The sequence below is a fragment of the Lacerta agilis genome, chromosome 1 (assembly GCF_009819535.1).
Source record: "Lacerta agilis isolate rLacAgi1 chromosome 1, rLacAgi1.pri, whole genome shotgun sequence".
In the NCBI taxonomy this organism is placed as follows: Eukaryota; Metazoa; Chordata; class Lepidosauria; order Squamata; family Lacertidae; genus Lacerta; species Lacerta agilis.
Window position 1 is genome coordinate 72,667,399 of NC_046312.1, and position 17,153 is coordinate 72,684,551.

General features: G+C 40.3%; 1 protein-coding gene across 50 annotated transcripts in view; it reads right to left on the bottom strand.

Annotated features, from left to right (window-relative positions):
* Positions 1-17,153, bottom strand: part of TNNT3 (troponin T3, fast skeletal type) — a 51,904-nt gene that overhangs the window by 22,773 nt on the left and 11,978 nt on the right. Inside the window, exons 3-10 of one of the 50 annotated variants that reach the window (XM_033154492.1) lie at positions 15,700-15,713; positions 12,939-12,956; positions 10,226-10,243; positions 9,433-9,450; positions 7,402-7,413; positions 5,263-5,274; positions 3,771-3,782; positions 3,376-3,387 (exon numbers count right to left, since the gene is read on the bottom strand). In XM_033154492.1, coding sequence (XP_033010383.1) covers positions 3,376-3,387; positions 3,771-3,782; positions 5,263-5,274; positions 7,402-7,413; positions 9,433-9,450; positions 10,226-10,243; positions 12,939-12,956; positions 15,700-15,713 — 116 coding nt within the window. The remainder of the gene's footprint in view (positions 1-3,375; positions 3,388-3,770; positions 3,783-5,262; positions 5,275-7,401; positions 7,414-9,432; positions 9,451-10,225; positions 10,244-12,938; positions 12,957-15,699; positions 15,714-17,153) is intronic. The other 49 variants (XM_033154563.1, XM_033154572.1, XM_033154556.1 and 46 more) reach the window with 49 other exon arrangements.

The following is a 17,153-nucleotide window of genomic DNA, read 5'->3' on the forward strand; positions in this document are numbered from 1 at the left end:
GTCAAATGGGCCTTAGAAAGCCTTGCTAACAACAAGGCCAGTGGAAGTGATGATATTCCAGCTGAACTATTTAAAATCCTAAAAGATGATGCTGTTAAGGTGCTACACTCAATATGCCAACAAGTTTGGAAAACTCAGCAGTGGCCAGAGGATTGGAGAAGATCAGTTTACATCCCAATCCCAAAGAAGGGCAGTGCCAAAGAATGCTCTAACTACCGCACAATTGCACTCATTTCACACGCTAGCAAGGTTATGCTTAAAATTCTACAAGGCAGGCTTAAGCAGTACGTGGACCGAGAACTCCCAGAAGTGCAAGCTGGATTTCGAAGGGGCAGAGGAACCAGAGACCAAATTGCAAACATGCGCTGGATTATGGAGAAAGCTAGAGAGTTCCAGAAAAACATCTACTTCTGCTTCATTGACTACGCAAAAGCATTTGACTGTGTCGACCACAGCAAACTATGGCAAGTTCTTAAAGAAATGGGAGTGCCTGATCACCTCATCCATCTCCTGAGAAATCTGTATGTGGGACAAGAAGCTACAGTTAGAACTGGATGTGGAATAACTGATTGGTTCAAAATTGGGAAAGGAGTACGACAAGGCTGTATATTGTCCCCCTGCTTATTTAACTTATATGCAGAATTCATCATGCGAAAGGCTGGGCTGGATGAATCCCAAACCGGAATTAAGATTGCCGGAAAAAATATCAACAACCTCAGATATGCTGATGATACAACCTTGATGGCAGAAAGTGAGGAGGGATTGAAGAACCTTTTAATGAGGGTGAAAGAGGAAAGCGCAAAATATGGTCTGAAGCTCAACATCAAAAAAACTAAGATCATGGCCACTGGTCCCATCACCTCCTGGCAAATAGAAGGGGAAGAAATGGAGGCAGTGAGAGATTTCACTTTCTTGGGTTCCATGATCACTGCAGATGGTGACAGCAGTCACGAAATTAGAAGACGCCTGCTTCTTGGGAGAAAAGCAATGACAAACCTAGACAGCATCTTAAAAAGCAAAGACATCACCTTGCCGACAAAGGTCCGTATAGTTAAAGCTATGGTTTTTCCAGTAGTAATGTACGGAAGTGAGAGCTGGACCATCAAGAAGGCTGATCGCCGAAGAATTGATGCTTTTGAATTATGGTGCTGGAGGAGACTCTTGAGAGTCCCATGGACTGCAAGAAGATCAAACCTATCCATTCTCAAGGAAATCGGCCCTGAGTGCTCACTAGAAGGACAGATCCTGAAGTTGAGGCTCCAGTACTTTGGCCACCTCATGAGAAGAGAAGACTCCTTAGAAAAGACCCTGATGTTGGGAAAGATTGAGGGCACAAGGAGAAGGGGACGACAGAGGATGAGATGGTTGGACAGTATTCTCGAAGCTACTAACATGAGTTTGGCCAAACTGCGGGAGGCAGTGAAGGATAGGCGTGCCTGGCGTGCTCTGGTCCATGGGGTCACGAAGAGTCGGACACGACTGAACGACTGAACAACAACAACAATGAGAGGTCTGTGGCTGGCTAATTTGCTGCTTTGGGAAATTTTAACTTTTACTGATTTTTGAAAATGTATTTCATAGTTTTGTTGTGGTTTTTGTGCAAGGGTACTGCAGCCTGTAAGATGGGGTAGAAATGCATTAAATAAATGTGTTCAGTAGCTGAAAGAAAAAATATATACAGTTCATATTTACAGATCCTAATGTTTGAATTTGTCAATTTATATGCCAAAGATACAGATCCTATATGCAAACTGTGCATTAAGGCTATGAAATAGGCTGCAAATCAGTGCTCTTTTTTCTAAAAAAAAAAAATGTTTAGAGGTACTCTCAATTTCCTACTTATATTGAAATACTGCCCCTCAATAAGGCCAAACTTAGATTCACAAAATGTTTAGGGGTATGCGTCCCCCTGCGTCCCCCCCCCCAGAAAAAAAGCACTGCTGCAAGTGATATCTTAAGTTAGGTGTTCAAAAGCTGAATAAACAGAAGGTGGAGGCCAAGGCCACTCTTTGGCTGGGGCAGCATTCAGTCTATAACCAGCCCTGATGACTAATGCCAGTGTGGTGTAGTGGTTAAGAGCGGTAGACTCGTAATCTGGTGAACCGGGTTTGCGTCTCCGCTCCTCCACATGCAGCTGATGGGTGACCTTGGGCTAGTCACACTTCTTTGAAGTCTCTCAGCCCCATTCACCTCACAGAGTGTTTGTTGTGGGGGAGGAAGGGAAAGGAGAATGTTAGCCGCTTTGAGACTCCACCGGGTAGTGTTTAAGCGGTATATCAAATCCAAACTCTTCTTCTTCTAATGTCATCCAACAAATAAATGAGTTAGTGGAAACTTCAACATGATCCTTCTGGCCTCTAAAACTTCACCATCCCATAATGCAAAGGCATAATATATTAACCCTCTGAAAGTAAGGATGCCTTTCAGAAGCATAATATCCTCTAGTATTAAGGCACAGCAGGCGAAATTCTCTTTCAAAAAACTAGAGTGGCACTCTTCAGTTAGAACTTCTAAGGCCCCTTTTCATATTGTAAAGATTTATCAATGAAAACTTTCCATTTTGTATTGAATTCCATGTACAGTACATCCCACCTTTCCTCAAAGGCTGTTCAAGGCAATCTATGTTTTATATTTGCGACAAACCTGTGAGGTAGATGGAATTGAAAGTGTGTGTGAATATCTGGAACCTCCTATGAAAATCTGCGAAGAAAACTCCTATGCAAGGAATTTGCCCATCCTTCCTCACTACATGAAACCTAAGGTTGCAATCCTATGCACACTTTCCCTAGGAGTAAGGGCCACTGAAATCAGTATGATGAAGTGGACTTCCAGGCAATACTGTATGTTTATTGAACATTCATCCTGATCTGTTTGTAGGGAGATTAGACAATGCTGGCTATTTAACCATCATTCCCGTAGAATTTGTTGCCAGGCAGATGAGATGACCTTACATCAAAGCAAGTGTCATCCCACACTTAGAATCATAGAATCATAGAGTTGGAAGAGACCACAAGGGCCATCCAGTCCAACCCCCTGCCAAGCAGGAAACACCATCAAAGCATTCCTGACAGATGGCTGTCAAGCCTCCGCTTAAAGACCTCCAAAGAAGGAGAGTGCATTTTCCTGTCCCTTTGCTCATAGCCAAAAATCTGATCTTTTGGAGAAGCGTGTTCATTGCGCAAGACCTTCCAATCAACTACAGTTGTGCAGCCTGAATTTGTGCGGTTGTGCCACCGAAAAATTGCAACCATCTGACAGCGCCCTTACTTCCAACTAAACATGCATCAGATTGCGCTGCAAATCTTCAAACGCTATTCTGCACCACCCTAGAAAAGAAAAGGAAGACAAACAGTTCCTTAAGTGGAAAGCACATACCTTCTTGGACTTCTGCCGGAGGTGTCAAGGTGGAAGCAAGCAGTGATGGGAAGGAGAGAATAAAGGAAGAAAGAATACGCATGTAAGCACTCTTGAGCTTCATCAGGTGATCAAGGAATGGGTGAAAGGGAATAGAAGAACACTGGTTAAATATAAACATCTAGTGCAGAAGAGGCACTGAAGGAAGCTGTAGGAATGTGGGGAGGGAGGGAAAAACTAGGTTATTGCTGGTGTAAGTGTGGAACATTCAAGAAACAACCCACTAGTCTGTAAGTGACAGTTTGTTAATCTTGTTTATCTTGTTTCTTCTCTTCCAACATCCCATTCAAACACATTATGTACATTCTGTGAACATATCAGAATCAACATGAGAATGTGGGAGTCGTGTTGCATACCTGGCTCATGAACTTCATCAGGGGAGAAGTGTCATGGAACAAGATGTAACGGACAGCAAGAGAACGGAAACAAGAGGAACATGTTATTACAAGGTCTTTGGGCGCTTCTATGAGCTTCGAGAGGAGTGGGGGAGGGGGAGAGGAGTAGAGGGAAAGAAAATTAATAACATTGAAAAAATCACATGAAAGCAGCCCAATGGGGAGTCAATGAAGGTGAATGGCAAATACCAGATAAACAGGCACATAGAAAAATGCCACATGTTTTGTCATTCACTTGTCAGCATAGCCCGGGCCAAGAGGAGTTCACTGTTAGGCTTTACAAAAATGTTATCTTGGCTGATCCAGAATAAATGCAAGTATCATTCCATTCATCTGGAGTGCAGCAGTTCTAAAGAGCTTGCATGGAATCATCTCCACAAAACCAGAAATGAGCACACTTATTTCTGTTTCTGGGTAGATAGTCTCGTCAGCCCATTTTAGAACCACATGTATGGTCCAAAATTTGCATCTGCATGCTTTGTTCATGGCAATTTGCACCACGGTAAGCTTTCATATTTTGAATAATAAGAAAAAGTTGCACGGTCAATTTCAGGGTTGCTATGATCTTCATTGTAACATTTTAGTACCTAGGCGTGCAAGAATATGAGTAAGCAAGGAAGTCCCATGGTTATCTAGCAAAGGTTTGATTTAAATCTATTCTTGTTACAAGAATAAATTTGATCTGTCGTGTGGTTAGGTTCTTTGCACATCAGTGGCTTCCATTCCACTCCCAAAGATGGAAACCAACTCTGATTCCATCTGCGTCTCTGGGGAGAACGAAGCTATACATGCAGAATTCCAAAACCAAAAAATGGATCTTTGCAACCATGCCCTTTTACAAAGAATATTCACTCATGAATACAGCAGCTTATCCATAGTTGCTCTTGTCTACACAAAGCCATTACTGTTTAATAAACTGAAGCCATTTAAAAGGAACTCTTTAGTCTCTAGCTTTCTTCACGCACTACAATGAAAACGTGTTGAGGGAGGAGCACTTTCAGCATGACTTATGAAATGGCCAATAGGTTGGATCCAGACTTAGATTAAATCAATGGGACTTAAGTTAGCTGTGTGTTGTATTGAAGGAAAGACAGTGGGTGGGATCCTGCTCCCCCCTCTACCTGTGCCCATTATAATGCATGAAGAGGACTCAGGTCTTCCCTGATTCTGCCTAGTTCCCCCAGTAGCTGCCCATTTAAGAAAACCCAATGTCTTTGCTACCTTTTCTATTTCAAGCACCTGCAAATGTTTTCTTTCCCCCAGATACTTACATGTGAATGATGGGGAAATGCATTATTTTCAAATCAAGAAGGTTGCAGGAAAAGAAATTAAAATCAAGCAAGTGTTAAGAGTTATTGAAACTGTTATCTCCTGTTTCCTTGCTCCACCTTTGAATTCCTGTACACAACACCCTTTCAGATAATCAGTGGAATTCAGAAGTCATGTCACATACCTGGTTCATGGACTTCGTGAGGTGGGGCGTGCCATTAGAGAAAAAGGAAGACAAGACAAGTAATAAATACAGGGTGACTGCAACCTTTGACTCTTGCAAGTCAAGGTTGAAATAAGTAATTGATTAAAGGGGATTAAAGTGGAACACAAATTAATAACCTGTTTAAAATAAAAAAGGAGACAAACATGAATGGGAAAAGAAGGAAAAGAGGTGGAGAGACAGGCAAATTAACATGGTGTCTCTTGTATAATGTTAGTTAAACAGTGCAGTCCTATACATGTTTACTCAGAAGTATGTCCCATTGAGTTCAACTGAGCTTACTCACAGGTAAGTAGGTATAGGATTGCAGCCTAAGTTGATTTACAAATGTGAATAGAAACCTTTGGAGTCTATTTGTACTTTTCTTAAATACATAGGGATGATAGCCAGCTAAGTCATGCACAGAACAGACCGAATGAAATCTATGCACTTAAGCCATTGTTTTTAATGGGTCTGCTCTGAACATGGCTTAGTTGGATATCACCCTATGGTGATTTGCAAATGTGGAATATGAAATATGCACATATTGTCTGCATATATAGAATTCAGGATCACTACACATGTTGCTTTTCTGAGCATGGATCACATTTCTCCATTTCAAAAAAGTAGCATAGGAAGCAGCACTTCCTAAAAGCTATATATCCTTCTGATATGGACCATGGCTGTTGTGTCTGTGTGCATGTTTGAATCTAACCATAGTACACCTGCGATTGTTAGGTGTAAAAACAACATACCGCTATTTCATATTTAATATTTACAAAAGTATCTATACTATACTACCCATTGTACAGTTATAAAACAAGCAGATCCCTGCCTGCAGGCTCACAATTTAATAAACATGACATGGTTTTCCAATTATTAAAAAAACCAAAATGCACTATTCATAACGCACAGAAGATTCATGTCTGTTGTGAACTTCGCCTGTGGAAGAGCAATTATTTTATTTTATTTTGACAAGTGCTTCAGAAAACCGAAGCCCTTACGAATCAGATAAACTATGCCATTTTTTAAAGGATGTATTACTTGTGTTATCTGTACTGGACTTTACATAAATTCTCACCTTTGTTTTAGAGAGGCAAGCATGTGGAAGTGCTGGGCCAAGTTGCAGGAGAAGAGGACAAGATAGCCTGCCCCTTTGTACTTTGAAGGGGCTTCAGCAGCTCCTGTGATGATTCTCTCAGCCTCCTACCTCCCCGCTTCCCTCCCCAAATGACCTCAGACCTGCTTCTAGTTGTCTATGAAGGGTTCCACCAAAGTCCATCAGCTATTGGTGGACAGTGTGAGCAAACTTATATCCTGCAGCTTATCCAGGGAATGAAAAGAAAGTGGACTAAAGAGGGCATTTTAATTTTCCCAGTCTTTTGGAACATGTGTAGGGAAATGCAAAAGGTAGTGCTATAGAAATATGAAGGAAGGCTAGCAATTAGGGGAATGCTTGGATCATAGAGATGGGTACACTAACCAAATATTATATAAAGGTATTTCCCTGGGAATGTCTAAAGTGTTGTGCAGCTAAGAATCCTGTACTTCATTGCATTCTTAGCAGAGTCTCAGTTGGCTTATATCCACAAGAGCACTGCAGTCAATAGATAAACCCTAGGTCATGGGTAGGCATACTAAGGCCCGCGGGCCGGATCCGGCCCAATCGCCTTCTCAATCCGGCCCGCAGATGGTCCGGGAATCAGCGTGTTTTTACATGAGTAAAATGTGTGCTTTTATTTAAAATGCATCTCTGGGTTATTCGTTCATAGGAATTTGTTCACCCCCCCAAATATATATATATATATACCGTAGTCCAGCCCCCCACAAGGTCTGAGGGACAGTGGACCAGCCCCCTGCTGAAAAAGTTTGCTAACCCCTGCCCTAGATCATGTATGCTGAGTGTCTGTCCTATATGACAAGGTTTCACTCTTCTAATCCACAATAAATATCACCATTTGTTAATGAAAATGAGATAGAGGGAAAGAGAGATTGTCTCCGGGGAAACCAACATAGATATTAAGGTAATGTGTTGCTCTCCTGTTCTCTTCCATCACTTTCATATTCTTGCACACACTGATATGAGATGGAAGGAGAAGAATTAGAAGTCAAGTCACATACCTGGTTCATGAACTTCACCAGGTGGGAAGTATCATGGAACAAGATTAAGGCAATAGAAAACAAGAATATTAGAAAAAGGACAACACAATTACAAGAGGCTTAAAGTAATTCAAGACAGTGTTGATAAGTAAGTCAGCTCATTATAGGAAAGCAAATTAATGCAGTTAAGACAGGGATGGTAAAATGCACATAGACAAATGCAGCTCATGCAAATGCAGAGGAGGAAATGTAAAGAGTTCAGACTCTGCAAATGAATTGTAAGCCAAGAATCGCCGATGGCTTTGTTTATGAAGCTGTTCCTTTCCTTCTGGGGCACATCTACATCAGGAACAAACTCACAGAGACCATCCAGCCCCACAATCAAAGTGTGCCTCGGCCTGTGCCGCTCTCTCTCACCACACGCTTTGTCCTTGCAGATGCCATGGAGGACTGTAGTGGCATCAGTATGGCAAGCAAAATTGGCACAACTGGATTTCCAGTCGGCTCCTTTGTATCCCCAACAAGGAAAGCTACCTGCCTATTCTCCCAGCCAGAAACAGAGCTGATGTCATGTGCATATTTCTCCCTTGAGCCTCGCAAGCAGATAGTAGACGCACTGGTTTCATTCACTAATAGGAGGCAATACGGTTTCTCAATTTTATTGCTAATCACATTGTTAGCACCACATGTGGTTAAGCCCTGAATATGCTTACAGGGCCAAAACAGCACAAAGTTTAGGTTGCTTCTGACCCTTTCCAGCCATTTAAACAGGGCAGGAAGAAGAAGGCCATGAAGAACCAGTGCTCAAAAACCTGTTGTGGAACTATGTGAGGCAGGCTAGTGCCAGTGTTGCTGTTGCCAACAGGCAGGCACATGTCGGGAATATGCATTCACATCTTGCCATGCTTGTCTATTGTATGAATTCTTCAGCATGGGACTGCAGCACAGACTTCTGGGTAATGGATGGATCAGCCTGAGGCCAATGCAATGCACTGTCAATTCAGGAAGAAGCAGGAGCGCAGAAACAAATTTACTCTCTATTCCACTAAATCCTGAATTGAATCATGGCTGCAGACATCAAGTCTCAAGAGGGCATTAAAAGCAGATAACCGTTCCTTACTTTTCTTTAAAGAGCCAAACTAAAGCTTTGGAGCTGAATTAAAGGTGTATATGTACTCAAGCAGACAGAAAGTATCTTACACAAGTATAGGATGATATTAAGAAACACAGCAGGGCAAATTCAACAGTGAGTTCTGTAGATTAGGGTAGAGCGTTTGTCAATTTCACCACATTTTTACCCTCATATCTGCACAGAAGTGTGGTAAAGTCTTCCTTTATTGAAGGAAGGAAGCTGCCCCAGGCAAGTAATCTCATGCCAGGGTAATTTGGTCATCTGTATGAGTTCATATTCATGAGTTCAATGTTCGGGCTGCATTTTGCTGAAGGCTCATGCAGGGCTTTCATCAAGCAGCTAATCCTAAATCTTGCCTTATTAATACTAATACTAATAACAATGCCAACTTCTAAGAGTTGATTTTTGACTACATATTTTCACCCAGTAAGCATATATGGAAGCTGTTGTGCCAGAAAGAAAAGCAGGTGTGGATTTTGAATTCCAATGCAATGTTTTCCCAATTGTATTCTTCTGCCTTAATTTCTCTGTGAGGGTGGGAAAGAAGCCATTATATTGGAATTACCAGTAGCAGCAACACACACCCCAAGGATATAGTTGCTTGCTCCAAGGCAGGGCTGTGGAATGAAAGTCTTAGCCACCTATATAATATCCCATTCATTCCAACTATCCAGTCTCTTATGCCATAGGTAATTCAGCTGAAGTCAACAGAAAATCAGATGGCTTAGGGCGTGTCAGTGGCTGTACGTTTTTCAAAGGGTCTATTTAGGTATAGTCCGTGCCTATAGTCAGTGCCCTTTTGCATTCAATTAGCAAGGACAGTACAGTACTATAATCACACCTTCCCTTCCACAGCCTTAAGAAATGCAGTGCTCCAACTTCCATTTAAATGGTCAGAATTGAGATGCCTCAACACATACCTTCTTCCTGAGCTTCTTCTGGTGGAAGAATAGAAAAAAGAGAAGGAAACAGCGAGAGAAAGAAAAGAAAAAGAGTTAAACAATAAAAATGAAATGAGCCCACCCAAACTGTGTGAAGAACGTGAGGTTGTAGGGGTAAAGTTAGAAATAACAATATTGCAAGTCAAGCAGGGAACAATGAATCACATACACATTGAATGGACACAACACATTGAGCAGTGATTTGAAATGTTACTTGGATAGTAAGAACATGGGCAGTTTTTGGCTTTCTTTGTTTGTTTTTAAAGCATGCATATAGATCAGAGTTGAGTTGAATCCTAAAATCCCATATTCCGTTAGACAGAGGTTGTTTATATAATATGTCACATTTCAAATCCTGCAATTTGTGGAGAAAATGAACCCAAAATGACTATATTTCTCCAAAGAGGGATGCTATGACAGAGTCTTATTCTGAAAATAATAATAATAATAATAGAAGTTTGAAAAAATTGCAACCAATTCTGTTATTTACCACGACAAACAAATAACACTTCTTTTAGTGTATAGGGGATTCAAAACTGAGTTGTCATGAAGACTGCAACTTCAACTCAGTTTCATCAACTCCCCCATGCATACACATTAATGCCATGGGATCTAGCCTTTGGAGTTAATATTCTCTTTTCTCTCATTCTTTTTCTTCTGGCACCCTAGGATTCCTTTGTGCAGACAAGCCACTCTTCTGAAAAGGAAGAGAGAGAAATCCAAAGGGCAACATCACACACACACATACATACATACACACACACACACATACCTTCTTCTTGTGCTTCCTCTGATAGGAGACATCATGGGAACAAGAGGCAAAGACAAACAAGATAATAGCGTTAAGATAGCGGCCCAAACCCTTTAAAAACTCTTTTTGTGAACTACTGCTGGAGAAATAAGTGGTTAGAAAAAAAGAGAATGTACAAAACAGGAAGCAACCAGAAGAAGACAGTTACAGATCAAACAAAGATGGTCAATTCAGAAACCAGAAAGACATAATTCAGGAGAGCGGGGAGGGAGCATGCAGTTTAAAGAGAAGAGAAACGCCAAGCCTAGCAATCACACACGGAAATCAATGTGGGGTTTCCCCCCTGTCCAGCAGAAAGGAAGGAAGATAGGAAAAGAAGGAGGAAGAAGGAAGGGAGGAAGAAAAGGAAAAGGAAATTCATTTTTCCCAGAAGAAGCTGCCTGTATTAGGTTAGCACCCTAGACTATTTCTTTGTTAGGTTTGACAAGTGGCTGAAGATGGAGTTTGAAAAGGACCTTCACTCACAATAACCCTAAGCAAAGCACTGTTTTTTCTTTGCTCTTCAATTGGGATACTGGCTTAAAAGCTGTTGTTACAATAAGGAAATGAACTTCTTCTCAGCAGCATCGTACTCAGGAGCTAAGAATAATACATTTAGCATTGAGCCTCCAATTGTGATTTTATGGAGTTTCTGTGTTGGAGTCGGTTGCTCCATAGTCTTTTTTTATTATTATTATTCCAACACCAGACATATTAGTATATCCAGAGCCTCAAGGGCTACACCGCACTGCATTTTAAACACTGTTGCATTCCTGCTCCAATCCCAGCATTCTCTTCTGGTACTACTAAAAGTGTTAACAACTGAACCAGGCTATCCACGGTATCACATGCATATAGGAAGGGAATGACTGCGGTACATGGGAGAGCAGGCTAGCCCAGAAGGTCTGACTAACACACACAATCCAGCCCTATGGGGCAGGCCTCTGTTTCCTGGTGGGAGAAGAAATGCATATTGTAAAGGCATTTCTGCTTGCCCACGGTTTCCCTGATCCACACAACTGGTCCCTGGTGTTACTAGAGTTCAGTTTTATTCAATTGCTCTGCTCTTTTTATGTTTGTACACCGCTTAGAGTTTAAATATTAAGCAGTTTAGAAATGCTTTAAAATAAAACAAATCCTTTATATATCACTGAACAACAACCACAAAATCAATATTCTTCCAAAATGGTTTCTCTCTCTCTCTTTATAACCCAAGAACAAAGTTTTATCATCAATTTTATGGAACTCGCAGAACTGACCGCGAAGATCCGGGACCAGAGGGAGGAGAAGGTGGAAGAAGACTGGAAGAAATTTAAGGACTATTTGAAACATCGTGAAAAATTGGTTTTTTGAAGTGAAATCAGAGAAAGATAATAGGTGATAGCTAGTTAATGTTAAAGTAGAATAGTAAATAAGAAAGTAAGATATGGTTGTTTGCAACTAATGTAATTAATGTTTTGAATATATAATTATTTTTATTGAGATAAGATAAGATGATATATTGAATTTGAAGAGTTAAGGTGAATGATTAATAAATAGTTACAAAGTTACTAAAGTAAATTAGAACTGAACGCTGAAGAGAGGACGGGGGAGGTCCCCCCCTAAAGAAGATATAGCATAAGATTAAGGCATTTGATAATTATTGTGTTTTTATGCTCTTTTTCTGTTTTTTACTTTGTATTTGTTTGTATTGTTTTTTCTGTTATTTTTTTGTTATTTTGTAAAACCTAATAAATTCCTTATAAAAAAACAACAACAAAGTTTTATCATCAAATGCCAAGGGATTGTAAGGCTGGATCTAGACACATCAAAGAAGCGTTTCAGTTAAATGCGTTGTAAACTGTGTGAGAAATCGAGTTGGCAAAAATGGAACTCCACAGCGCTATCTGGTGTCACAGTGTTATAAGGGATAAGCAACGCATATAAGGCACTTTTTCTTTGCCAATGTAGCTGAGTCCAAAGTAGCCTGTTTCAAAATATTTGAGGGGTATCCTGATATGGAGTACAGCAAAACAAAGAAGACTCTTGCACTAGAAAAACGTATTAGCACTTTCACATCCAAGTAGCAGTACCTAAAAGGCTATATAATGTGTGGTCTCACTCAACAATTTGATCATGTAAGCTTTTCTGAATCACTGCCAAGAGTCTACAGTACAAACAATAAGTTCAGCACTGATGGAACTGTGTGGAAGGGAATCTTCTCCACTCCATCTTCAAAACGTGCCTGTATCAATATACACTACTGTAACTTGTCAAACCTTTAGTCAGCTAAAGATGATGTACATTTCCCAATTTTATATTATCAACCTGCACATTTAACTTGTTGTGCTAATGACAGTTTGTTTGGGGACTTAAATATTATAATGGGAGTTTCTGCCACCACAAATTCAAATCTAATTATGGGGGCCAGAATGTGAATACAGCAAGATGCACAACTGAGCAATCATATAATTGCTTGGGTTAAAGGCTAGCTGTGTAATATGCATTTAATCTGGTGGCTGTCAAGATCTCCCCTTTGGCCTTGTGAAATGGCCTCCAGTTTTAATTCTAAAGTCACTGGGCTGGTTATTCATCTAGCATTTCAGATCATCTTTAGCAGACAATAACAAAGAGATGGGTGAATGACAGGCAGCTAAAGAGCTGAAGATCAAGGGATCATCCAGGAGAGAGAAGGCACATTCCAGGTTTTGGTTACCTTCTTCTTCGTATTCCTCTGTATTGAGATAAAAGAAAGAAAGAAAAAGAAAACGAGAAAAGCAACAGAATCAACAAAAAAGCATAGCAATTGCAATACATGGACCACAAGGACCGACACAAAAGATAAAAACTCACTGAAAATAAAAACACCCTTTATTTATAAAAAGCCAAAACAAAACAAAACACCCAAACCTATTTCCATGGTTCTTCTCAGTCAAAAGTCTGGAGCTAATCAAGTACAAAAAATAATGAACTGGCCATTGTTTCCTTTCAAGAATAAGAGTTTTCAACTGAGTTGGCATGAGTAAATTATATTGTTCTAATAGCATGTCCCGATGTAATTATATTGTTCTAGTAGCATGTCCCGATGTAAAAATTTGATTGAGATTCCATTGCATTTCTGTAAAGGAAGGGCATATTGCATAAATGAACTTTCAGCGGGAGTAATTCTTCCCTCCAAATGATTTCTATAGGATACTGTTGTGCAGTTCACACAAGTGGTCATAGGTAGCTCGCTGCCTCCTCCAATTCACTCCAGTGATCTCTTGTAGGTGGAATGGTAGCTTCAGAATCCACTAATTTAATACCAAGAAGTAAATGCTAGAGAGGGTTGTACTTCAATCTAAGAGTGAATTACAACCATAATTTCCCCCCCCTGATTCTGTTTATAGCTATGGTATTGGTCGATAAGCCTCAGTAGTTAATGAAACAACAATGCAATTCCCTCCATTAAATGTTCCTGCTTCATTAATGTATAACTAGAGGCTACTAAAATCAGTGAAAGGTTTTGAATCAAGATATTTAGGGTTACTGTTGTAACAATCTGGATTTATTTTACTGAACGTATTTCATATCCAATGCACACTTCCAATATGGAATATACTATTCAGCAGCCCTGCTCACGTTTGGTAGTGGAATGAGTGAGCAATGCACAAAATGCTGCCTTTTGCTTTTGGAGCAATTCCACATGACACAGCCACAATGTGGAGGCTGCTCACAAAACTACCTCCACCTTGGAAGTGCTCCATGCAGTGGCCAGCATTTCTTGCATTGGCTCACCTTGTAGATCAGCCCCTACCAAATATTCACAGTGGCATCTTTCAGCAGTCTCAGGCACTAGAAACCTCATGGTGGGAGCCAGGCAAATCTTGTACAGCAAGCTGGCACCATCCTGTTATGTTGCTGATGTGCCAACCCACTTTAAAGAGGTCTCCACCAGGTGGTCATATGACATGCTGCTGCTGTGAAAGTCATCCTCGGGGAAGATCAAACCAGCTTCTAAGTGCAATTTAGGGAAGAACTAGACATAACGGCAGCCCAGCCCATGTACAGGTCATGCCAAGATCCTACAAAGTGGGGTGTGGGGTAATTTAAAGTGCCACATGTATGGGAGGAAAAATGGATGACTCTTCTTCCCACTCCATGCTTCCCCCCTGCCCCCAACAACTGCTTCTACTCAGCTAATTTTTCTCCTGGCAGGGTTGTTTCTGATCTTGGAGCATCACCAGGAGAGGTTGGGGAGATTGGAGAAGCCAATTTTTTCAGACAAAAACAAGGACAGGTCAAACACTCTCCTCTTGACCACAGATGCTATGCTTAAATTGTTCCCAGAAGATGCTGCCTCAAAAGGCTGAAATATTTATCTGCAGCTGTGTGATCTTCAGTTCCATTCCAGCTTTACAGTTTTGTGAGTCAGCTTCCTTTTAAATGGCATCAGCTTGAGGAAAGACTATTTAAAAAGAGAGTCATCTGTCTTCAGTCCAAAAAGAAGATATGCTTCATACACATGGCCAAGCACCCTGCGGAGAAAATTCACTTCCACATGCGACTGCAAGACAACAAAAGTCTGCACTGATAGTACGATGCTTTCTGACATGGAACATATTCTGAGAGCGTGAACAAATACAGAGAACAGTAATGAACTACAATGCACAAGTTCATATATTTTGAAACAGCTGATATGTTTGGATATGTAATCTTGCACAATGGAAATGGACACGGGATACAAAGTTACATAGTACTTGTTCCCCAGTCTACAATTGTGTTATCTTTAAAAGGCAAAAGGCATCTTTCAAAATGCATAGGTTGGAGACAGTCTGCAAACACGTTTTGTGTTTCGTTTTTCATTTAATAAAGATAACAATTTCGTTCATTTTTAGGCCATCCTTGCTAATGACTTTCAAAATTCCACAGGGTAACAAGCAGCAATAAGATAATCTTGAAATGAATAAGCTACAAAAAGACACATATTTATGGGCTCTGTGATTGTCAAATCCGTCACCAACAGATGGCAGCAGCTGCATGGCAAGAAATCAAAAATAGGAGGTGGAGGAGAGAAGATAGATATGATTTGAGTGAACAGGAAATCCAACCATGTGAAATGGGCATTGACCATGTAAGCAAGGTCAACACTGGTCAGAATTTTATAAAATGAGATACCATGATCCTATGCTCATGGTCAGCCAGAACTCAGAATGCTTGTGTATGATGGATTACAGATGGCAAAGGGGTGGAATTTGGTATGAAGAAAAGAATGACTTGAGTTACGAGACTTTCACAGTATGAAACCATCACAAGAATAATAGAAACAGATATCCTCTTAGGATTCTGGCTTCTGAATATTTATATATATGCTGAGTACATTTTTAAAAAACTAAGATGCTTTAAAAAAAAACCCTAATATGCATTGGAAAGGTATATAAAAAAATTAGACACTTTACAACGCTGATATGCAATTAAGAAAAGCTGTCCATACTCACCCTCTACTTGCTCCCTGTTACAAAAGAAAGACAGAAAAGGAAACACAGAAGATGAGACCGTATTCAAATTAATGAACAGAGCAATCCTATGTGTTCAATGGGCTCACAGTCTGGTGAATGTGCACAGTATTGCAGACTAAATCATAGCTATCATGTGATGTACTTGCTGCTTGTAAGTATAATTCATAGATCCTCCCTTATTTGTGCTATCATCTTTCAGCTCCAAGTCATTGTCAGAATAAAAAAAAAGGTAGAGCATCACTAGTCTGGCTGGAGGCTGGAAGTTTTATGCATGTGAGCACTGCATCCCTCTCTCTGTTTGTCAAGACACTCCATCATGACTTCAAGACTCCCTTGAAAACTAAATTTCGTAGTAAGCTTTCTCTATGAAGCATTCTAGCTTCAGCTCCACTAAACTATCACCTTATCATCTTTCAGTGTTTTTACCAATGACAAATCTAAGTCCCCTGGGGATGTACTATAGAACCTTTTTTTTATTTTATCCTGCATGTTTGGATTAAATTAGTTAAAGTTGTCTGAGGCTGCAGGTATTTCTGCACCGCTTTATCAATGATTGGTTTTATTAATTAATGCATACTAATGTCATTTAATGCTGCATGTTATTATATTATATCAGGTTGGAAACTGCTCTGTGATCATGGCTTCACTTGCACATGACACAAACCAAACCATGGCTCAGCATGACTGGGGAAGCATGCTTGCACACAAGGAAAACATTGTGGCTACTTTACTCCTTCCCTGTTTGTACTGCTGCCACAAAGCCACACAAGGAACGAAGTCAAGATTTGGCTTGGCATTATATCCGAACCAAGGTTTGTGGTTTGGTCTCCACAAACAAACAATGGCTGTTAATAAGAACAAACCTCAGTTACAAATCGCAACCCCAGGCTAAACTTTGCTAAACTAAACCATGGTTTCGCTCCAGATAGTATGGCAACAGCAGGTGAGCAAAGCAGCCACAATATGCTCTCTGTGCACCAGCACACTTCCTCATTCAAGCTAAACCATAGTTTGAATTAGTGTTGAGTGCAAACCAGGCCTGTGTGGTGCAGAACAACCTGGATTTTTAAAATATATAATAAATACATAATATGTGCTCTGTTTCCTGGGTATTTCACCACTAACCTCCTCATTTTCTTCACCTTAATTCCAAACTAAACAGTTAAGAAGTTACATTCTGACCATGATCTGTGCAAGCAGCAAATAGCACTGGCTATTTAGGGTTGTGGATTTGGCCCTAGGTCATATGAATTCATTCATTCATTCATTCATTCATAAATAAATGAATGAATGAATGAATATGAATAAATGAATAAAAGTAAAATTAGGTGTTGCTTCTCCTCATTGATTTTGGAACAGGTCATTGACTTTGTACCTGTGGTGGCCAGTTGTTTCATACTACCAGAAAATCTCTCTCTGCCCCCCCCCAGAAT